The 25,222-nt window shown below is 35.6% G+C and overlaps 1 protein-coding gene across 8 annotated transcripts in view; it reads left to right on the top strand.

Annotated features, from left to right (window-relative positions):
- Positions 1-461: 461 nt before the first annotated feature.
- LOC148942426 (protein argonaute-2-like) overlaps positions 462-25,222 on the top strand; it is a 122,691-nt gene continuing 97,930 nt past the window's right edge. For 4 of the 8 annotated variants that reach the window (XM_089103505.1, XM_089103504.1, XM_089103502.1 and 1 more), the window contains exons 1-6: positions 462-599; positions 15,108-15,247; positions 18,432-18,524; positions 19,043-19,141; positions 22,882-22,917; positions 25,026-25,070. In XM_089103505.1, the coding sequence (XP_088959631.1) occupies positions 15,113-15,247; positions 18,432-18,524; positions 19,043-19,141; positions 22,882-22,917; positions 25,026-25,070 (408 nt within the window). In that variant the 5' untranslated portion in view covers positions 462-599; positions 15,108-15,112. The remainder of the gene's footprint in view (positions 600-15,107; positions 15,248-18,431; positions 18,525-19,042; positions 19,142-22,881; positions 22,918-25,025; positions 25,071-25,222) is intronic. The other 4 variants (XM_089103509.1, XM_089103508.1, XM_089103507.1 and 1 more) reach the window with 1 other exon arrangement.

The following is a 25,222-nucleotide window of genomic DNA, read 5'->3' as shown; positions in this document are numbered from 1 at the left end:
CCCTTTGCGCCACTCTTCAAACGAATTTCCGACTAAAACGCAAAGGTGGCCAGCCATATCGTCGTTGACGATTTGCTTAAAAGTCTTTGAAGCAGGTCAAATCTAATGTGACAGCTTCAGAATGTTAGAGCAAATATTTCCTCTTAAGATTTGAAATGTCAAATAGTGTTTTAAAGTGAATTCCGTCTTTATAGTGGAAAACATTTGAAATGTTTTTTGGTCTGATCATATTTGATTAAGCTAGCCAGTATTTTATCTGATATAGTCCCTTTTTATTTTTGTGCTGGTTTTACAATTAAAGTCATTTATCAAAGAAAAGCCTTATGTGAGCTTCGGGAAATCTAATTTCTTGTCCAAATTCGTCAGATAATTTATGTGTAAACTACTTATTTTCTACTTATATTTGAAACCGTTTCTACTTCCAATCTACTTATTTTTTGGGCTCATCTACTTCTTTCTGGACCATGCCGAGTAAAAACACTGTTGAGTAGATAGATTTTAAGAAGAAAAGAAACAATAGCCGTCCATTTTGAATCTCCTTGTGATCTTAGGAAGCAAGATTGGGATATTGATCTTATTTTTGCTTTAGCTATTTTCTGGTAAGCCTAACCCAAAACCCTATATGACAAAGGTGTGGAATCACCATGCTTCCGAAAAGAAATTAGAAACAAAGAGTAGGCTATGTGATAGCTGAAATATTTTGCTGTTCATATAGGCTAATTGACTTGCAAATAAAGTGGACATATCACTCAATTCCCTATTTGTGCTTGTTCCAAATATAATAATAGTTTGTTCCACAAATGAATTTTATTCTCACCCCTTTATGTACAAATCCAGAGTAGGCTATAGCCTATATCTGCACATTAGGGGGGTAGGGGTAAAGTTTAAACTTCAGCCTAGGCTACCTCTCATTTGCACCAGAAATAAACTATACTCCCCTCTCCATGTGAGAATGTTGTCCAATTTTCTACACAGGACCTTAAAGTTATAACATCCTGGCTTAATCATGGTCACAGACACAGTCAACCTTGGGTACATTTAATCTAAGAAAAGTATTGTGAAACAGAATGATTATTGTTACTTGTCTTTTAGGTAAATATTTACCAAATCATATTAGGCTATTGAGTTACAACTGAAGTGAATATACCACTAGATGTCTTTTTTTATGCTCTTTACAAATAGCCTATAATAATTATTTCTATCAGAAATGAATTTCAGCAACCCCCTATATATACCTAACCCTGAATTGGCATATATAGGGGGGGGGGCTGAAAAAAAAGGCATCAAATGGTGTATTCACTTTATTCCTAACTCAATAATATGATTTTGTAGATATTGACCGCCTTTTTTTATGCAGATTACAAATATAATAATTTTTTCGGTAAATTTCTGCTTTAGCTACTTCTGGCTATCTTAGAAAGGGGTCAGGTTATGAAAATGAAACTTTCAGGGATGGGTCTACAGGCTAAAGTATGTCCTAGGACGGTATTTTGAAGTACATACTTCCACTTCTCCTTCCTCTAGAGGGCCCTGACCTTTGATGACCTTTAAAATTCTGTGTGTTATAGAAGTGAAACCTTGCAAAATACATCTTCTGCTTAAATGAAGCATAACAAAATTATTTTCAGCTTCACAACTTTGCTCAATCCCAATTTATAAGGTTTCAAAGATATGCAAATACATTTCCTGAATTTTGGAAATAAAACATTGATATGGCTTAAAATTCTGCTCAAATAACTGAAATTGCATTTTCAGAGCAAAAACCAGAGAAAAAGAAAATTATAACTGAAAATTAAAGTAAAATGTTGTTTTGGTAAAATTTCAATGGGTATAGGCCTAGACCTGTCACGTAAGCAAATTTCAGGACCCTCTAGAGGGAGAAGGAGTGGAGGTAGGTACTCCAAAATACCTTCCCAGGACATTCTTTGGCCTAAAGTAGCCAAAAGTAGCTAAAGTAGAATTTTACCATCTTTTCTATTGGAAATGAATTTCAGCACCCCCCCTATATATACCTAACCTAACCCTGAATTGGCATAGGCCTATATAGGGGGGGGGGGCTGAAATTCATTTCTGATATAAATGCTTCTTATATTTATAATTAGCATAAAAAAGGTGGTCAATATCTACAAAATCATATTATTGAGTTAGGAATAAAGTGAATACACCATTTAATGCCTTTTTTTATGCTGATTACGAATATAATAAACATTTCTATCAGAAATGAATTTCAGCCCCCTCCCCCCCCCCTATATAGGCTATACCTTACCCTGAATTGGCCTATATAGGGGGGGGGGGTGGGGCTGAAACTCATTTCTGATAGAAATGCTTATTATATTCTTAATCAGCATAAAAACGGGCATCAAATGGTGTATTCACTTTTGTCCTAACTCAAAAATATGATTTTGTAGATATTGACCAAAAAGGCATCAAATGGTGTATTCACTTGAGTCCTAACTCAATAATATGATTTGTTAGAACTTTACCAATTTTATTTCTGATGTAAATGAGAGCTAAGTTTAAACTTTCCCCCCACCCCCCGAATGTGCAAATATATACCAAACCTAACCAAAATACCATCTATATATTTAATTTAAAAAAAAAACAAACTATAATGTGGTTTCTCAACAAGCCAAAGGTTATTGTCTGGTATAGACAGCATGAAAAACCAGGTAGAAGTCATGGTAGCTCTGAGATTACAAGGATCTCAACCTAACCAAAATACCAACTAAATATTTAATTAAAAAAAGCTATAATGAGGTTTCTCAACAAGCCAAAGATTATTGTCTGGTATAGACAGCATGAAAAACTGGATATTCTCAATGCAAGTTCTCAAGTGTGTTTTGAATTTTAGACAAGTACCTGATAATACTTAAATTGGCTAGCATATAGATGCAACTTTGTCTAAAATCAAATGTTTCCCAATATTATAGTCAGTCAATATCAACTGGTCTGGTCCTAACCATCAGCCAGTCATAACTATCTAACCCTATGTACATAAGGTCCATGATTAGAAGCCTGCTGTGTATATATATAGGAAAGATACTTTTTAATCAGAATTTCTGGCCAAGATTAGGCACTGGTCAAGTACTGGGGGTCTAAATCTAGAGAAAGATCTGTAGAGAAGGAAACATGTGAAGAAAATAATTTATACTTTTTAAAATGTGGAATCATTGTAACTAACGCATTTTGTGTGCAGCTTAACTATACCTTACCCCATCCTCCTTAATGCACCAATATATATCTCCAGCCAGAACCTATACAATTTTTATCTTGAAGCCCCTGAGTAGGTCTAGGTCTGCCTTAATGCAGGTGAACTATGTTTTCTTCTGTCCTCCAGGTTGTTGTTTTTTTATCCTTGAAGAGGTGTACATCTAAGGGCTTCATTGACAAAGTTGCACTGTTGGTGGCAAAGTACATGGCCAAACCATAGGGTTGTGTGAAATTGAATAAAGGACTGTTGGCCAATTCTGTGAGAAAGATTATTTATTTCTACCCATATTTTGCCTTAACTGCTTATATTTGTACCTAGGTGTTATTTTAAGTGGATTCCCTTGGTGTGTCACTTTGTTTACCTGGATTTTGAAGTTAGAATTTTTTTTATTCTAATTCCCAAGGGACTTACCCTTTGTCTCAATTCATCTAAACAGCTGATCGAACAGCTGTGGCTGTTTGTAAATAAAGCCAAGCTTCTTCTTCTTCTGAATTTGCAGTCAGGAACGGAGCACAGTTGCCAAACGATAAATATTAAAAACGCCACAGATTACGTTGGCCTTCCATTTTCTGCGTACTTTTGGTGATGATTTGTTCTGCGTACTTTTGGTGATAATTTGTGCAGAAGGGAGCAATATCAAACAAACAAGAGGCCGAGTTGGTACCAGCGGGATTTAATCCTTAAACTGCTGGGAATAGGTGATTTGAGTATTGCACTTCCCACATTTTGTCTACCTCAAGAACTTTCAGGGCAAAAAGAACTTCAAATTAGAAAATATATTGGCTGAGAAGTGTATTTAGAAAGCATATTGGCATATTATTTGCCAGGACCACAGAATACGAAGGTGTGTAACTTGTAGAAATTACATCCTTTGTGTTGACCTTGGCGTCCTTGAGAGTGGATCAAGTGAAATCTTAGAACAGTTTTTTGGAAAAATAAATAGGACATAGACTATTTTATATACTTGCTGATCAGTTTTGACTACTCTTTTCATCGAATCCTGTGCAATTATCGAACTTAAGCTCGCGATAAAAGTGCCTACGTGACCGCCCGCCCACGTGCCTTTTTAAATTTTAACCCGGGCGCCAAGTTTTGATCGCTTGGCGTTGTACTGTGGTTTTGTTCTCAGCCGAGTTTTCAGCGAAGAAATAGAAGAAAATGCCGCCGAAAGTGTCAACAAACAAGAGAACCCGGGTAAGCCCAAAGAAAAATGAAGATGAGTGTGGTAGCTGTAGACGCGAACTTTATGGACAGTCCCAAGCTTTGTCTTGTGATGGTTGTGATAAGTGGCTGTGCATAGATTGCGTTGGAATCTCAAAATCAGAATACCAACTATTTTGCAAAATGACTGACAGCCTCACCTGTGAGTGGTTCTGTCCTGTGTGTAAGGTTACTGGGAATAGCAGCCTTGGCTCAAATGTTACACAAAAGCTTATCGAAGCTACCGTTTCAAAAGCTGTGACCTCTTCTCTGGATCAGTTTCAGCAATATCTTAAACAAGAACTGGGGAACATTAACAGCAAAATCTCTAACTTGGAAAGTGAGATCGCAGGCAAGTGCACCCTAGCAGAAGTTGAATCCAAATTAGAAGATATAGTTACTAGCAGGCTGAACCGGTGTCAGAGCGATACTACCAAGAACTTTGAAAGTGATGTTAGACGGATCATCCGTGAGGACAGAGAGAGACAGAAAAGGCAGCTCAACATCGTAGTTTACGGAGTTCCTGAATCATGTGAAGAGGCAGCTGATATTCTGATGTTTATTCAGGATCATCTTGCCCAGTCATACAATCTGCCCTCTGTCAAAATCTTGAAGCCGCAGCGGCTCGGGAACAATCCACCAAAACCAGGTGACCGACCTAGACCTGTCCTCTTCCTCACTGATAACTACAAGATAAAAAAGGAGATTGTGACTAAGTCGAGGGAGCTGAAGGGTGCTGTGCAGTTTCACTTTGACCGCACAAAGGCGGAAAGGGAGAAACGAAAACAAATCCAAACTTCAAAAAACGGGGCAGCGACGGAGCACTAATGTGCCCACTGTCTGCTGAGGATATCCCATATGTAAATAGTTTCCACAGTTGTAGTAGTGTCGATGATAGTGATTCATTTAAGAGTGGCAATAATAGTTGTGCTTTCCATTCATGCTCGAGCCCTAGCTCATCAGACATTAGTTTCAAGAGTTTGCCAAAAGTGATACATTATAGTAACCCTCCACAGACTAGTCAAAAGAAATTATTGAAGCTTTTTTACACGAACATTGATACAGTGACAAATAAGCTTCCTGAACTAAAACTTACAACTACTGCTGAATAATACGATGTGTTGTGTATCTGCGAGCTGACCCCCAAGAACTCTACTACCCCACTGGAAGATGATCATATCATGATCCCCGGATATCGCCTGTTCTCGAATCTCTCAACTCACCCCAGAAGAGGCGTTGCTGTTTATGTGAAGGATGTATTACAGGTCAGAGATTTGACTTTGAATCATGATTATTCCCCATGGGTTGAGAGTGTTTTTGTTAATATTGTTATTGGGGGAAGCCACTTCTAATAGGATGCGTTTATAGAAGCCCAAGCAGCCCAGATGCTGCTGCCTCTTATGGGGCTCTTACTCAATTAGCTGATCATGCATCTAAGCATTGTAACCAAGATTTTATTTTAATTGGAGATCTAAATATGCCTGATATTTTGTGGGTGGATGGAGCAGGTTACCATCAAAGTTCAACTGCAACTAACCCGTTTGTGGAATATTTAGGCAACAATAATCTGTACCAATTAATTGATCAGCCAACCCGTTACAAAAACAACCAGATACCATCTCTACTAGACTTGACAATCACTAACAACCCAGGACTGCTAGTGAATACTGATTACCTGCCCCCCATTGGCGCTAGCAATCACCTCTGTATTTCCCATGACTTGCTAATAAGTCAACCACCAAACAACTGCACCAAACGAACGTATACCGACTACAGCAGGATCAGGGAAATACTACAGGCGGTTGCATGGGATCAAGTGACTAACAGTGATGATATAGAGCAAGCCTGTCTAAATTTCAAGAACGCCGTCCTCCATGTTGAGCAGCTTTGTACTTCAACGTCTTTTGTCAAGGCACCTAGAACACTGCCTCACATAGATCGACCCATTAAAAGAGCCATGAACAGGAAGAAAAAGGCACTTTCGAAGTACAAGAAGTGTGTATGCACACGACACTGGGAGCATTATGCCAGAGCCAGGAATAAGTTGAGACATCTAACTAGGCATTTTATGGCAGAATATGAGGAGAAGATAGCCTTTAGTATAAAGGAAAACCCTAAACGATTTTGGAGGTATGTGTCCAAGAAAGATAAGAACAGGCGATCAATACCATTCTTATTCAACGCTGAAGGGAAAAAGTTGGAAGACCCAGAAGCTATAGCAAACTTGCTTAACACTACCTTCGCTTCGAACTTCTCCTCAGACTCATCAGCTGAACCCTCATGTCCTGACCCCAGACATATCGAACATCTTATGCCGAAACTCATCATCACGACTGAAGAGGTTAAGAAAAGACTATCAAAGCTGGACCCTAACAAAGCCAAAGGACCAGACGGCATCCATCCCAGGCTGCTCAAAGAAATCTCTGATATAGTCACCGAACCGCTCTGCTCCTTGTATAATCTGTCTTTGAAGACAAAGAAACTACCACCTGATTGGCGTACAGCAACAATAACTCCAATATTTAAGAAAGGTTCCAGAAGCCAGCCAGAGAACTACCGGCCCATAAGCCTTACCTCAGTTGTTGCTAAGCTGATTGAAGGAATTGTCAATGATGCCGTTATAGCTCACATGACAAGGAATGGTCTCCTTTACAGCGGCCAACATGGCTTTAGAAAAGGAATGTCCATTGAAACGAACCTGATCCAAGCTTATGAATCAATCACTGAGGTTATCGAATCGGGATCCCCTGTAGACGTGTTCCTACTGGACCAGGCAAAAGCCTTCGATAAAATGTCCCACCGGTACCTGATGATTAAACTGTCAGCATATCACATTGATGTAGACGTAGCCCAGTGGATCCATAGCTTTCTGTCTGATAGAATCCAGATTGCTGCAGTCTACGACCACAACGGAAACCTCGTGTACTCGGCACCAGTAAATGTCAGAAGTGGTGTGCCACAGGGAACTAAGTTGGGCCCGACTTTATTCAACCTCTACATTAACGATGCTCCTGAGGTTGTCCAGAATCTGCTGGAACTATATGCAGACGATTCCAAACTCTTTGGACCTGCCGCTTCTGACGAAGACTGCAATGCCCTGCAACAAGACTTAACAAACCTCTGCCAATGGGCCTCAACTTGGACACTAGAGTTTAACCCAAGCAAATGTAAAGTTTTACATCTTGGACTGAACAACCCTTGCCATAGCTACCATATGTTGGACTCTACTGGTGCTATAACACCCATCCAAAGCGCAGAGGAAGAACGTGATCTCGGGGTAATCATAGATAATAAGCTGAAGTTCCATAGTCACTGCCGAACTCAAGCCGCAAAGGCAAACAAGATCCTAGGCCTAATCAAGCGATCAGTGACTAGTCGCCACCCCAGGGTCATTAAGAAGCTTTACACAGCCCTTGTCCGCCCTCATCTTGAGTTTGGGATGGCAGTTGCAAACCCCCACTTCAAATGCGATGCAGAGTTGCTTGAAAAAGTCCAGAGAAGAGCTACTAGGCTCCCATTTGCCAACCAACAAATCCCATATGAGCAACGCCTAGAAAAGCTTGATTTGCAAACTCTGACCTACCGTAGAAAAAGGGGGGACGTAATTTTGGCATATAAGTTGATGAACAGCAGTGTTATCAAGCCCATTCTCGAAAAGGACCAGTCTAGCAGAGCGCGAGGTAACCCAATAAAACTCCGCCAAAGATTCAGCAGAAAGCGTGAGAAATACAACTTCTTCACCAATCGCGTTGTTCCGTTGTGGAATTCACTGAGCGATTCAACTGTTTCCGCAGCTTCAGTTAACAGCTTCAAGACTGGCGTTGACCATGACTGGAGGAACAAGCCATGGAGGACGCAGTGGGATGAGCCTGCATCCACCACCAGGGTCTATTAGTGTGTGATATTCAACTGTCCTGTATACGTGTAGGATGTGATGATCCACTAATGAATTGTGCAACGAACTCCTGTCAATACTACCTGGCGACATCTACAGGTTCCTGCAACCTTAGTCGCTAGAAGATGCGATTTAAGGTAATTTAAGGTAAAATATATGAATAGAGACACTGTTGTTTTCTAGTGTTTTGCCCTGTGTTCAAGGATTTATCTTAAGACAAATAGCTGGTCATTTATTCCCTTGCCTGGGCAGAGTCCTGCTTGATTGGGCCTTGTCTTCATGTTGTGCTGGACATGAAAGCAACTATGTAGTATTTTGGCAAATACTTGAAGCAATGCAGATGAGGGCAATCCCAAAATAGTTGCTGCATTTTGTCTTTAGCCCTTTTTTGAAGACAAGAAGGATGATAGAGTCTCCCCAATCCTGTGGAACCATCTCTTCTTCCAATATATGACAGGTTAGCTACTGGAGTCTGCTGACAAGTGCTGTCTGTCCATACTTATAAAGTTCAGCTAGAATAGTATCAGCACCAGGGGCTTTACTACTTTTCCAGCAATTGATTGTTTGTCAGACTTCATTTAAAGTGAGGGTAGCCATGTTCATGTCTTTGTAGATACTGCTGGGTGTGTATAGTAACTTGCTGCTTTTGTCTTTGATAGAGGTAGTAGAAGGTTTAACCAATTTACTCCTAGTTGATTTTAGGAGCTGATACATATTCCTGGTGTTGGATCTGGAGGCAGTGGCTTCCATGTCTTTGGCAATTTTTTGGCTGGTTCTTATCATTCTTACCCAACTGGTGGCATTCTCTTCTCAGGTACTTGAACAACTCTGATTTTTTGTCTGAAATCTGTTGCTTGCACCAGCCAGACTGTGTTTGTTGACATCCATTTTTTGGATAGTCTTTTATGGCATCCTATTGCAGCTCCTGCAGCCTTGTGGATTGTATTGTGTTTGGTCACCCTCTCTTCATCCAAGCTCCAGGTTTGCTCATTGGTCATTTGCACTTGGAGAGCTTCAAAGCAATTAAAGGTCTCTAAGCTGAATACCTAATGTATATTAGGGTTATCCAAGCAATTGGTGTCAAACCTTTGTGGAGGTTGCATCTTGGGGTGTGCTGCTAATTGCAACTTTAGATCTAGCCTGACTAGGAGATGATCCAACCCATGAACCAGTATCTGCTCTGATGTACAATCTACTATTTATAGCTATCAATTACCAATGGCAGGACATGAGGATGTAATCAATTTGGTTTTTTGCACTACCATCTCTTCAATGTTATGTCACTCTATGGCTGGGCTTGTGTTTGAATACATTATTGGTAATGGCCAAATCATTCACCATGGCAAACTGAAGGCTTGATCCCCTGCTATAATGAAGAGGAATGCCCCCTCCTCAACACCTTACTCTTTACACAGAAGTTTTTGAGTACTTTGAAAAAGCTTCTTATTGTTCTAATTAAACGACATTTATGTTTCAGGAGTTGTTCTTAAAGAATTGGAAGAAAATTCAAACTTAAGTGTTAAGAGCAAGGTGTTGAAGAGGGGGTTCTGCAAAAAAGGGGAATTTTGTATTTTTTGCAAGAAGAAAGATCATGTATGCATGTTCATCTGTTGTTATTGTTTTACCCACTGACCCAGTGGTCCTAGAATATCATGAGATGGCTCATTTGAATGGAAATTAAAAGTTCTAGTGCCCTTTTTAAGTGACTGAAAAGATTGAAAGGCAACTATGCCCCCTCCCCACCTATTTTCTGTTTTTTGGAAAACTTTCTGTTTTCCATCTCAATTTTATGCATGTAGTTGTTAAGGGTAAAATATTCACTGGAATTGAATTGCCTAGAGGATATTTCTGTGGGGAGGGGGATTTTTCCATGGAGATGTGGCCAGATTTCCTGGCATTATTTAAAAAAACAACCAGAAATTAAAGAATAAAACAAACAAGTTTTTTCAACTGAAAGTAAGGAACAGCATTAAAACTTAAAATGAACAGAAATTATTATGTATATGAAGGGGAATGCCCCCCTCTTAACACCTTGCTCTTAATGCTGAATTTTTATTTTTTTTTTTTTTTTAAATTCTTTAAGAACAACTCCTGAAACACCAAGACCATTTAATTAGAACAGTAAGAACCTTTTTTAAAAGTGCTCAAAAACTTTTACATAAAGAGCAAGGTCTGGAGTAGGGGCATTCCCTCTAGACAGTTTGTTACCACAAACTGTTTGATCATGGCACTCCTTGGTTTTAACTAGGTTTTATAAATGTCAATTTGTACTTGCCTTACTTTCAACTTTTTTTTTTATTTCAGTATCGTTTTGCACAGAATATTCTACTAATTAACTTAGTTATTTTGCACAAGTCAAGTTTAAATGCCATAGATTTTTCCCGAGTTTAAACGCCAAAGATTCTTACCAAATTTAAAATGTCACAAGAGTCTGTCACTCTTATATGACACTTTTATAGCCAATGAGGTGTTATTTAAATGTTGTTTACTTAGGAGGTAATGGCTTCCAGTGTATCATCATTTTGAACTTGAAATAAATTAAAATTTAGTTCTCTAATTTAGATCTACTAAAAAATAATTTATATAATATAATGAAATATAATTATAATTTATATATATAATAAATATGTTAAGTAAATCTTAAAGTAGCAATATTGTTTGTTTTATATTTCAACTTTAGCCTTTTCCTTTGTTAGGAACATGGTTCTTAAGCTAATTTTTAGGTTTGAATAATGGATATAATAAACTATTTTATGAAACAATCTATTCCTAATTCAGATAAAGAAAGTATAGGAGTCTATACAAGTTTTTGTTAATAAAGGGCACTAAACAGAGCCGTTCAAATGAAAGGGGGAAGGGGTTGGACAGGGCAACTGCCACGGGCGTTGTGTTTATGGGAGGGGTGCTGTGGCTGAGGGCTTATCCACTTCAATCAAATTTTTAAATTTGATCCATCTCTTTTTGCTTATATTTGAGTTGGGAAGGGGTGCTGTAATTAATTTTTTCCTCAGTGCCACCAGCCCTAGCAACAACTCAGGCATTAATATAGGTTTTACTTTGTGGCTGTCTTTTAAACTTTTATTTTTTAATATATGTAATTCTGTCACATAAAGGGCCCTTGGGCATTTTTGAGGAGTTGTTGATCAGATTCAATTTACCAGAGAACAACACTGTAGAGGTTTCAAGCTCCTATGTAAAAGAAAATGTGGAATTTTATATTTTTTGTCAAAAGGAAGATCATGGATGCATGTCTTTTTTCAGGCAGGATTTTATCAAACCAATGGTCCTAAAACATTAAAGAAGGGATCATTTGAACAGAAATTTTAAGTTCTAGTGCTCTTTCTTTTTTATGTTTCTTATCAGCAATTCAAACATCATTCTTATCATGTGTATTTGGCAGATTGGTCTGTAGTGATCCAAATAAACATATAGATGACTACTATTTTTGGAAGAGCTTCTATGATCACATCTTATGGTTTAATTTCATCTCACTAAATTTGTGAAGGCAGACAATCCAATTCTTTGTTAAATAATTAAAAAAGCTTGCTATTACATTTCAATATTTGGTTACTGAGACATAATTGGTCAACCTGTGCACATTCAAAGTTTGCAGCTATTGCATATTAGCACAAGCTTCATCATTCAAACTTAGATCATATAGGTTAAATTTGTCTATACCCATGATTCCCAATGTTGGGCATGGTCCCACTGGTGGGGCGTGACAATATTCTGGTGGGTCATAGGCAGGACATGCACCCTTTGGCTTGCTTTACTTTAGATCCTTAATTCCAAGAAAAAAAATTATGTGAATGATGCCATACATTGTATAAGGACATTGCCTAGAGGACAACCTGAAAAAGGTACAAAGCTAATGGCCTTTTAAGCTTGCTTTGGGTGAATGCACATAAAATTTTGAATAACAAAATCAAAGAATATTGAAGGGGCATCAAGATTTTAGATATGCTTAGGTGGGGCATGGCCCAAAATTGGTTGGGAATTACTGCTTTGGTGGCTTAATTTTGGCCAAAAAAATCATGTAAATGATGTCTTATTCAAATATATTTAAAAAGAAAAAAGATACATGATAGTATTGCAATGATGTTATATATTATATAAAAGGTATTGTATTCTAACAACATTTTTCATTAGTATAAAATATGCCTATAAGATGACCAATAAACTATTCCAAGTTAATGGTATTCTAAGCTTGCTTTGGGTGTATACACATGAAATTTTTAATAACAAAATCTAAGAATATTGAAGGGGCATCAAGATTTTAGAAATGCCTAGGTGGGGCATGGCCCAAAATTGGTTGGGAATCACTGCTTTTGTGGCTTAATTTTTGGGGGAAAAAATTATGTAAATGATGTCTTATTCAAATACATTTAAAAAGAAAAAAAATACATGATAGTATTGCAATGATGTTGTATATTATAAAAAAGGTATTGTATTCAGACAACCTTTTTCATTAGTATAAAATATGCCTATAGGATGACCCAAAAAATATACCAAGTTAATGGTATTTTAAGCTTCCTTCAAATGAATGTATGTAAACAAATAAACTTTCAAATGGGGATAAATCCATTTATTTAGACAGTGAAAAAACAGGTACAAAAGTCCAGATATTTTGGTCACATATACAGCAACTGTCTTCAGTAGAAATACTAAAATAATAAAATTGAAACTAACATATTTATGTGCAACAAAATAAATAACTTTTCGGGTCAGTCACAAAATAAGGAACTTCCAGATTATTTTCAGAGAGAGTTCATTGACAAAGTTCATTCAAAGTTCTTGATGTAAATTTTCTTCTTTAATTTTGCCCAGATGTAAAACAAATTTCCAATGAAAGTGGCAAAGCCTTCTGTGTCTTCTAATTTCACACCAAATGTTGAGTTTATAGATTTATAGATATAGAAAACCTCTTTTGTGATTTTGAATCACAAAATTTAAATGTCACGGGGGGCATCAGGATTTTAGGCATGGCCCAAAATCGGTTGAGAACCATTGGTCTATACCTTTCTTAGATGAATGCATAGTTCAAAGCTCTAGGCTCTAAAATAACGTTTTCTAATTTTGATAGAATTAGAAGACTCCAACAACAAAATTTTAGTACAAGATTTTGCTTTAATTAAAAAATTGGCAAAAAGAAACAAAAATCATTAAAATCTTGATTTGAGGTTTTCCACCTTCACCATAGTAAAGACTTCATTGCAGTTTTGCTGGACATTAATAATCAAAGCATGTTTTCAACAGCCCAAGTATCAAAGTTGTAGAAGCACTGTGCATTGACAGGGCCAGAGTTAAATCTTTGGCGCCCCTAGGCCCAAGTAATATTTTTGGGGGAGACGCAGAGATTTACCAGGAAATCCCCAAAAATTTGGGTTTAAAGGAAGCCCCAAACTGAAGGCAACTGATGAGTGAATGAGCCAAACATAATGCAAGAGAGAGGTAATATTGAGCTCTCAGCTGTCATTCTTGGGAGATATCTGACAGTTTGTAAGCAGCTAGTGGATTCCTATGCTGTTTTAAAATCCCATGTTGTTTCCTATGTTAAAATCCTATGATTCCTATGTTGTGTCCTATGTTAAAATCCTATGATTCCTATGTTGTTTCCTATGTTAAAATCCTATGATTCCTATTTTGTTTCCTATGTTAAAATCCTAGGATTCTTATGTTATTTCCTATCTTAAAATCCTATGATTCCTGTGTTGTTTCCTATGTTAAAATCCTATGATTTAAAATGTTGTTTTCTATGAATAGTTGTTTGTTGTTTTTCTATGAATGTTTGTTGTTTTTCTATGTTATGTTGTTTTCTGTGAATAGGCAGTACAGCAGCAGTGTACCTGGAACTTCAACAATAAATCACATCAGTCCAGTTTTGTTAAGAAAAAAAAGGGATCAGCTTTTTTTGTACCCTTTGGGATTGTGTGGCCCTAAGCTTGGGCCTATGCGTAAATCCTGGCCTGGCAGCAGAGGCTGTCCTGCAACAATATTGTTAGGAATAAATAATCCAGGAAAGGGATAGAATATTGATCTTGGGTACATATTTTTAGCACTGAATTTCTGTTATTTTTATAGATTTTTAGCACAAAAAATTCACTGAATTTCTGTGATTTTTATAGATTTAGCACAAGAAATTCACTGAATTTCTGTGATTCTGAATTAATTGATACAATACTAATTTGCTTGTGCATCACATGACAACATTATTTCGAAAGGAATGGTATAATTTAAAATTTAAATAATATTAGATAAAATTATAATATAATATAAAATTAATATAATATAATAATATAAAGGTGGTTACATAAACAGTGCCAATTAAGTTGAATTTAAATTAAATTAAGGTTCTCAAGTTGAATTAAAAAGTTTATCATATATAATTGTAAAGAAGGAAAAATGATTTCAAAGGTCAAGCATACTAAACTTTCCTTCAGTAACTCTGAGTTTGGGTATGATGCTGTCCAAGACTACAAATTATTTATCCATATGTTTTGCTCTTTGGGAGGTGGAGACCAGAAAATGAAATTTTCTGGTACTTTTTTTGGTGTTAACAATCTAGACCAATTTTATGAAGTCACTTCTTCCCCCCCCCCCCTATTTGCAGTTATCATTGTACTAACCCGCACATTGAGAGATCTGTGACGTTTCTAGTTTTCCAGATTGAATTTCATGCGAAGCTTGTATTTAAAAAAAAAAAAATCGTTTTTACTCTTAGACTATTTGACATTGCTTGTAAACAATATTTATCTTTGTGCAAGATAAATTAGATATTTTATATTATTTATTTTCTTTTAGACACGATGGGAGGAAAGGGAAGAGGTCGGGGTAAAGGACAGCGCCCTCAAGAACAACAAGACCAGAGAAATGGTGGTGGTGGTGGTGGTGGTGGACGTGGTGGCCGAGGTCAACGGCAAGGCCAACAGGAAAGAACACCTGTAAGTTGTTTTAATTGGTATATGTTTTCTTTGTTTTTTTTAGCTTGATTACTAAAATGTCTATATTGGCTATTCAAGTCTAACATTTTGGTAAGTTTATTGTTAGCATACTTATTAAATAAGCTATAGTAGCGTTTGTATGCCTATGATAGATGATTAGCTTGCATGTCATGACCATGTCCTTTGAACATGCTATACTACATTCTAACTGTTTTGAGAGGGACAAAGGTCTTTTGTTCCTATTCGCAAGGAGACGGCCCTGTTTGTAAGTATTTTCTTTGCTGGTTAACAATATACGCGCAAAAACAAGGGAGGAGATGAAAGTCTCTTGTAAATGGTCTGAAGGACAGCTTATTGCCAAAACACTGGCAAAAATAGCCAAAAAAATGTACTTCATATTTAGACTCACTCTTCTTAAATTTATAAAATGTATATATACGTGAAATTAACGTAGTTACACAGTTAGTTTAGTTACACAGTTAGTTCCTTTTTGAATTAAATAAAAAAAACAAGTTTTTTAAACTGAAAGTAAGGAGCGACATTAAAACTTAAAACGAACAGAAATTATTCCGTATATGAAAGGGGCTGTCCCCTCCTCAACGCCTCGCTCTTTACGCTAAAGTTTTTTATTGTTTTAAAAAATAAAGTTGTGAGACAGAGTCAAACTTTAGCGTAAAGAGCGAGGCGTTGAGGAGGGGACAGCCCCTTTCATATACGGCATAATTTCTGTTCGTTTTAAGTTTTAATGTCGCTCCTTACTTTCAGTTTAAAAAAATTGTTTTTTTTATTTAATTTCTGATCATTTTTTGTTAATGCAGCTTTTATTTGCTTAAAAATTTTACTTTTCTTTTGCTAAATGGATGTCTTTACAAAATAACTTACGTAACTAACTTCTATATTCGTATATTTTTCTTCTGGCAAAAAATACAAAGTTGCAGATTTTTGCAGATATGAGCTTGAAACCTATGTAATAGGGTTCTCTGATACGCTGAATCTGACGGTGTGATTTTAATTAAAATTCTTTCACATGTAGGGGATGTTTCCCCCTCTTTAAAAAATCGAGTAAATTTTCTCAGGCTCGTAGCCTTTGATGAGTAATGCTAAACTTAATCAAATTTATATATTTAGGATCAGCATTATAAAAACATTCTTTTGATACATTTATTGACATCAAAATTTAGTTTTTAAAATTTTCGATTACTATTGAGCTGTATCGCTTGTTTTTTTATTGTTTTTTTTATTACGTATATGTTATTACTTATATGAAAGGGTTCTCCCCTTAGTCAATACCACGCTCTTTACGTTAAAAGTTAAAAAAAAATTTGATTCACAAACCCCTGAATCACAAAGGCCGTTTAATTAGAATAGATAGCTCTTTTGAAAGCACTAGAAAAAAACTGTAGCGTAAAGAGCGAGGTATTGACTTGGGGGAGAACCCCCTCACATACGTTATAATTTCTGTTCGTTTTAATTTCTAATATTCCTTCTTACATTTCAGTTGAAAAAACTTGTTTTTTTTTTATTTAACTTCTGATCGTTTCTTAAATAATGCTTGGAAATCCGGCGCCCCCTTCATAGAAATGTCCCTTACCCCAAAGAAACATCCTCCACGGAAATATTCTCCAGAGTAATCCCCTCCTCTAGCCCCCCCTCCAGAAAAAATCCTTCCTGAAAATGGTTGTATACTTCCCAATAACCAATAAATAATGCTGGCAAGTCCGGCGCCTCCTTCATGGCAATTTCCCTTCCCCCATGAAATCTTCCTTCATGGAAAGATCCTTCCATATAGCCCCCGACCCTCTCTTTCCCACCTACCAGAAAAAATCTCCTCTGAAAAAGTCTGTATACTTCCCAATAACCAATACTATATGTTAACATTGAGTAAAGTTCATAACTTTCAGCCCTCCCCCTGGGGACTTTGGGGGATCAAGTCATCCTAAAAGACATTTTTATCATATTTTCGACCATGCTGAACAAAATGGCTATCTCAAAATTTTGATCGGGTGACTTTGGGAAAAAAATGAGCGTGGGAGGGGGCCTAGTTGCCCTCCATTTTTTTTGTTCACTTAAAAAGGGCACTATAAATTTTATTTTCCGTTCCAATTAGCCCTCACAAGATTTTATCGGCCAAAGGGTTCGTTCCTAAACTCCCTGGTAAAAAAAAAAAAAAAAAAACAAAAAAGATGCATCCATGATCTTTCTTCTAGCAAAAAATGGAAAATTCTAATTTTTTGCAGATAGGAGCTTGAAACCTTCACTATACGGGTCTCTGTTACGCTGAATAGGATGGTGTGATTTTCATTGTGGTTGTGTAACTTTTAGGGGGTGTTTCCCCCTTTTTTTCAAAAATCAGGCAAATTTTCTTAGGCGCGTTACTTTTGATGGGTAGGACTAAACCTGATGAAATTTATATATTTGAAATCAACATTGAAATCTGATTCTTTTGATATATCTATTGGTATCAAAAACTCGTTTTCTAGAGTTTCGGTTACCATTGAGCCGGGTCGCTCCTTACTTACAGTTTGTTACCACGAACTGTTTGATAATTGGCTAGAAATTTAGAGTTGATCTTCTTTATTTTTTATTTTTTATTGTTGATCCAGAGCATAGTGGCAAAAAAGGTAATAAGTTAACTAAAATCTTAAATGACAATAAATTGGGCATTTTGCCAGTTATTTGAAATGATTTGCCTCGAAAACAGTCAATTTGATTGTATTTAGATCATAATCATTGCTGCGACCTTTTTTGAATAGTTTGATACAGCAGTGTACTTGGGGGGGTAGCAGCTAGGTGGTGGGTCCCTCTGAAATATAAATTTTTTCCCTGAATTTTTTAGACATATTTTTTTTTATTCCCCGTATCTGTTAACATTAACGAAACTACTACCGACGTGTCTAGTTTAGATAAATAATTGCTAGCTTCAGATTTTAAACATCCTAGGCTTTTTGTGTTGTCCAATTATTGACTGAAATCATTTGCTAACTATCTTTTTGGAAAATGAACTGTTAATTAACGAAAGCTGATAACAAACAATTTCTCAGAAACGTCTTAATTGAGTGGGAAAAAAAAAAATAAAAGATAAATAAAAATGATGGTTTGCTAATGTCTGACAAGTTTTGACGAGTATAACCCTTTTAGTAGTTAAGTGTCTACATTATTATTATAAGCTATTCTTTTCATTTAGGGAGCTGATCGTCAGCCAGGAGGCCAGCCACAACAGTCAGCATGGGGAGCCCCACAACAACAACCAGGTGCATGGGGACAAGGACCTCAGCAGGTTTAACATCTTTTTTATTGTTCCTAAATTCCCTCTCTTGCTTTCTTTCTCCTCTCTCCTCTCCCCTCTCTCGTCTCCTCTATTTCTGTTCTTCTCTCTCCTGCTACTCACTTTCTTATTATTTGTTTTTGTTGGTTTTCTTTGAGCTTGATTGGTACTAAAATGCCTACGTTGGGTAATTAAGCCTAATATGGTGGTATATGTTTAATGCATACTTTTGGAATAGGAAATAATTTTTCTATGTTTGGAATATAATAACCAAAATATTTTTTTTTTTTTTGTTAGTTTGCGCTATCTGATATATTGTTGCTTAGAAATTTCTATTATTAAAATGTATGGTTATTATATTGAATTGCTAATATAAAATGTATGCAATACATGCAAAAATTATGAAATACATTTCATGATTCTTATGTTTCTTTCTCAGGAGGAGTTTAATTATTATAATATTGTTAATCACTCAAATAAATCCTAAGTCTATGTGAGTAATTTCTCAATTAGTCATTTTTGTCATTTAGGGAGCTCCGCGTCAGCCAGGAGGCCAGCCACAACAATCGGCATGGGGAGCCCCACAACTACAGCAACAACAAGGTGCATGGGGACAAGGACCTCAGCAGGTTTAGCATCTTTTTATCGTCACTAACTGTCCTCTCTCTTGCTTTCTTTCTTCTTTCTCTCTCCTCTCGTCTTCTCTCTTGCCACCCACTGTCCCTACATCTCTCTCCTCTCTCTTTCTCTCATTTCTCTCTATTCCTGTCTCTCCTACTCTTACTCTGAGTGCAGAAAAAAGTGTTAAAATATGAATTGAAGAGATGGAGAAATGGGGGCTTAGGGTGAAAATGCTAATTAGGGGGGGACTTAGGGGTACCAGGAAGATGCATTGAGGTGGCGGGAATGTAACATTGTATTAGCATATTAAAAATGGTCAAGTCAAACCTCCAGAATTCCTTGGAGCATTTCCAAGTAAATTTGTTTCTTTTTTACATTTTTTTTTATAAAAAGTGTATGTATGAAAATGTATACAATTTTCTCATCTCATTCTTTAAAAAAAGGATTTGTAATTTTTACTGTCTCAACTTTTTCTTGGGTAGGGGTTCATATTTACTGTTCTTAAAGGGTTCGGTGGCGGAGGGGGGGCACTTATCGAAGTTTTTTTTGTACTGTATATACAATCCTTGCAAGCAGGAGGGAGGGATTCTCTGAAAGGAGGGAGGGAGGGTCTTACAGAGACCCTTCCGCCAAAATATTGAAAAGGATAGCGTGTTTAAAAATATACACTTTTTTGTCTAAACCACTTTCACCAGAATCAGTCGAATCAATTGTTTTCGTCTATAAATAATTGTTCTATTATTTATAATGATTTATTAATTCATTATTAATTGGCCAATAGCATTGAAACTGATCTCTGTTTATTATTATTATTATTATTGGACTGTTAGTCAATTACAATTGTATGTTTGAAAAACGATATTTTCGATAGGATTTGGGCCGTAAACGTTTCTAAAAGTACGTTTCCGGATGTAGTGACATAAAATATGAAGCTCTCAAACATATTAGACAAATCGATTTATTTAAAAAAAAACGTCAGTTAAAGAGCTACGTTAAACAAAAGACTAGCAGAAATAAGGTCAAATAATAAGTAAAACATAAAATGAATACAAATTACTGTAAATGAATACAATCACAGAGATTACCGCAATTAGGATTAGAGCTAATGCTGCCTATGTCTTCTGAAGACCCGAACGTCATGTGGGCTTTACTGAAAACAAAAATACATTTTATATGTCATCTCTTCATAACGCTATTTAATCCACCTGATATTTTCAGGAATGAAGATCAATATATATTCAAACTGTCAATTTACATTCATTTGTTTTTTTCAGTAATCTTAGTTATTATGATGGTTTTCTTATTTTTTTGTTGATAAAAAAAACACAGTTTGAAATGAAAAATTATTTCCAGGGAAATGCAAATGACGTTTGGGTGTTTTAGAAGACAAACGGGGCATTATTTCTAACCCTTTCTGTTGTAATGTCTGTTCGTTTTATGTTTGACTTGATTGTATATTGTATCTTTTGTTCGTTTTTGGTTTCATTTTATTTATTGGTGTTCTTTTATTTGTTGATGACGTATTTTGGTGGAAAAAATTAATTTTATTTTTTCAGGAATTTTAATTATTTTTTATGAAATATTTGTTTTGCATTTTCCCCCCCCCCCCCCTGAGAATGAAGATTATTGCTTGCCATTTGTATTTTCGAGAAAATTATACTAACGGTGTTTTTTTTTTAATAGAGAGGAATTTCCTATAACAAAGAACAACTACAGTTTAACTGTCACCCCAAGGAGTAAAAAACGTTTCAGTAAGAGTGGCAAATATACACTAAAATAAGTAAAAAGGTTTACACTATAGAATAGAATTTAAATAGATGGGTACGGGGAATATTATTCATGTGAATGGATTGAAAAGCTGCATATTTTTTGGGTTTCCATAGGGCTGTAGCCATTCTGACCCATATCATGTTTCAACCTTTAGTTTGGACAAATTATACCAAGTTTTAACTTAATTCCCTTATTAGTTTCTGAGATATCGTAGATACACTATTTTGGCTACTTTGGATGCACATAGTATCTTTTCATTTAGTTGTTCGTCCCTCTCGATATAGCCTGAAGTTTCAACCTAATACTCTTAGCTCTTCTTGAGATTTTGTTAATATGTCTTTTTGGCAGCCTGTATTTTTGATTTAGTTCAACCCAACCCCCACCCCAATTTGCCAGAAAGTGTCATATTACATCCTTCAGCCGTTTCTGAGATGTACTTACTGTCTTTTGATTTAGCTTAGTGCCTCCAACAGCATGCCCTGAAAGTTCCTACATAATACCCTCAGTTGTTCCTGGGATAATACAGAGACGACGCTCTTTTGACAATCTGGACACAAATAGTGTGCTAGAAGTTTGATAGACCATTTTGAAAACCTTTTGGAACTTAAACAGTTTTGTTTAATTCAACTGTATTAGTAGTAGCAGTCGCAATCGCACTAGTAGTAATAGTGTTCGCAGTCACAGTCGCAACTAGTTGCAGTGGCAAGTAATTGCGGTCACAAGTAGTTCAACTGAAAGTTTAACTTAATACCCTTTGTTGTTCCTAAGATACTGAAAATATACCCTTATTATAACCTGGATTCACATAGTGTCTTTTATTAAATTCCAAGATCCTCCTCAGCATTTCCTGACGTTTTGCCTTCATATTCTTAGCCTTTTTGGACACACTTACGGTCAAACATCCCCTTTTTGCCAATAATAAATCCTGTATGTAAACAATGATCAAGTTATGTAATTTACAACCCTTATCCCAGGAGATGAGGGGGGGGGGTTCTTGTCATCCACGAATTTGTTGTCATTAAACTCTGAGTATGAACCAAATGGCTATATTAAAATCTTTATTTGTGTGGATGGAAGGTAAGCATAAAAAAGGGCAATAGGGGCTCACCAATCTTCAATCACTTTTCACTCTTAAAAAGGGCACTAGAACTTTCACCTCACAAATCTAATAAGCCCCCTCCGAAGTTTAATCGACAATTCATTTCAGGGGAACTGGCCTGGAGAAAAAATATATACTGCCCACTTTGCCCTTAAATTAGGCAGTCCAGCGTTGTCTTTGATGTTGTTTATAAATTCTGAAGGGTTAAACAAACTTGGGACATACATAACTTTCTGCTAAAAAGTTGGTAGTCGAAAAGGGGAACAAGATCACGAGCAAAATATGTTTTGATTAGAATCACACCTCAAATCATAACTATTTAAATTCATTTCAATTTTCCGATTTTTCAAAAATTAGTTTTCAAGTTTGCAATTAGTATTAATAAATATTAAAAAAAACTTGTGTTAGTCACAGTTTTGACAGTCCGTCACAAGATAAATAATATTATAACCCCCTCTCTCACAATATAACCCTCTCTCTCAGAAATAAGATTATAACCCTCAGTCCGTCACAAGATAAATAATATTATAACCCCCTCTCTCACAAATAATATTATAACCCTCAGTCCGTCACAAGATAAATAATATTAACCCTCTCTCTTCCCTCCCCTCAAAAGTTTAAGAAAAGGAAAGACGAATTTCGGCTACCATCCTTTCTTCATCATTTATTAAGATTTACTATTTATTAAGATATTTACAAATTTGAACAATTGTCCTTCCTAAAGTCGATTACAAAGTTGATGGTTTTTTTTTTTTTTGAGTGCGAGAGCAAATCCCGGAAAGATTAGTATAACTATTATTTAATAGTTATATTCTAATTTTAGTTATATATATTATCTGATTATAATTATAATCAGATATTAAATATTTTATTTTCTAGGCGCAGTCAGCGGGACCTAGACCTACACAACCTCAAGTAATCTTTAACTCCTTTTCCGTGATTTCTAGATTAGCTAAAAAGTTTTACGATGTTAAGTTTCTTTTCTTCAAAAATACTGTTTTTTAACAGTTTATTTACAATAAATAATATATTATTTATAATAAATAGATAATCAATAAGACAGTCTTATTTACAATAAATGGATACTTTAGCTTTGAAGGCAGAGCACATTTCTTGTGACACATTTAAGCACCCAAGATATTAGGCCCGTTCTTCTGTAATATAATAAATAATAATAGTTGCTTAGTTATGAATCTAATATCATGTCGAAAGGGCTTAAAAAGTTTATTTTACTAATGACACAAACGCACAGCTATTGGAAAGTAGTATCAAGTTCTGGCCGAATATGTCAAACCCCGAAATCTGCTCTTAATGGCGGAAAATTTTATTCATAAAATGAATGGGCTGTGGCGTAATTAAGAAATTGGTAATTCGTATTATATCCGAATTCCCAATTTGAAAGAAGATTCAAAACAGCCCATCTTTTGATTGGATTTGATCTTCTACTTTCTCAAGCTAGTGTGTTTTAGATCAGGAATATTGTTCAGCAATCAAAAGCTGGGACAGTAAGGGGAAGGGGGAATTATTATTGCTCTCCCCTCCACCAACCCAAAAAAACAAAAAATCCTACACGTGCCTGATAAAAAAGACTCAATGGTGGTTCTGGCCACTAAAGCTGAAAACTTCAATATATTAACTAGCTAATAATCTATTTTCTGATTATTTTTCATTTATTATTTCATTATTCTAATTTTAATCATTTAATTATCATTATTGTTTTTAGTTAATATTTATTTTATTAATTTATTAACGATTTTCCTTTATTAACTGCGCTCTCTACTCTAACGAAATTTTAATTTAGTAACAAAAATGTTTTCAATTTATTAATTAACTAATAATTTATTCTTTGATCAGCAATTGCCCCTTCCCCCTCCCCCCCCCCCAAAAAAAAAACAAAACAAAAAAACGCCTCTGTACAGCACTCAGTTTATGGTGATCAGTCTTGTGATAAGAAACGCTTGTAGTGACTAATCTGAGAACTAGTGGAAAAAAGAATAAATGTTTCGCGGATATCTTGCATAAATATCGGATGGGTATTTTTACTCCACTGAGGTATTCGCCAATAAGTATTTGCTGAGTCGTTCTCAAAGGAAGGGATTATTAAGGACATGTAGATAAGGTGGATTAAAGTATGGGTGGGTATGGGATATGGTGTATACAGTATACATGAGTATAGTATACAGTATACTATACTCATTAGAATCCAAACAAAATCTGTTTTCAGCTCAATTCATGTCCAAAATTATTTTCTTGTTTCATCGTCCAACTTATGATTTCTTATTTTACAATGAAATTAATTTGATTATCAGTGCCACAAATACTCTTATTTAGACCGACCTTGATCGTAATGATCAACCTGAGAATCTTAAATAGAACAAGGTAGCGAACTCTCTTTTTAGTAGGAAAATGTATCAGTAGTAATTCTGGTGCTTTGAGATACTAGATATAGTTTCTCGTCGCCTATACATGTTTCTTTTTCCATAAGGGTCCTTTTACTTGTTCAGGTCTAGTATCAGGGCTGATTTTCTTTTTCATTATATATATATATATATATATATATATATATATATATATATATATATATATATATATATATATATATATATATATATATATATATATATATATATATATATATATATATCAGGTCTAGTAGTGCATATACTTCTATTTTATCATACAACTTTTAACGTCATGGACAGTATGTGCTCTCATTTTTGTTCTTAAAGAATTGTAAAGTTTTCATGGTAGAAAAGAAAATTTTACTTTTTAGTACATACGCAGATACAAGTGCTACTTTTATCTGCAAACTTAGCCACTTTTTCCACCTTTTCCGTTTTTTTTTTAAATAGATTGTTTTTTTCTTCGAAAATTGTACTTATTATTAAAAAAGGTAATTCGAATCATTCTAACAAAATTCCTTATATATTGATTTAAAGTTCATGTTTTCTTTAAGTTCGACTATTTGCTGTTTACTGAATTTAGAATTGTTTTAAGGTTTTGACGACATGCTTATGTTTTAGGGATCTCCGTCTGCATGGGGACCAAGACCCACACATCAGCCTCAGGTATTGATCTCTCATATCTCTAGGTGTGCTCCAGAAGTAAATTATTATTAATGGTTATTCATTTTTTGCTATTGTGTTATCTTAAAATGATCAAAAAGAACAAATAAAGCCGTTATCACTGTTGCCACGCCTTGTGGTATATCACTATTTCT

The sequence above is a fragment of the Artemia sp. Qi Xiang Cuo genome, chromosome 17 (assembly GCF_049724085.1).
Source record: "Artemia sp. Qi Xiang Cuo chromosome 17, ASM4972408v1, whole genome shotgun sequence".
Lineage (NCBI taxonomy): Eukaryota > Metazoa > Arthropoda > Branchiopoda > Anostraca > Artemiidae > Artemia > Artemia sp. Qi Xiang Cuo.
This window is presented reverse-complemented; position numbering and strand designations above follow the sequence as displayed.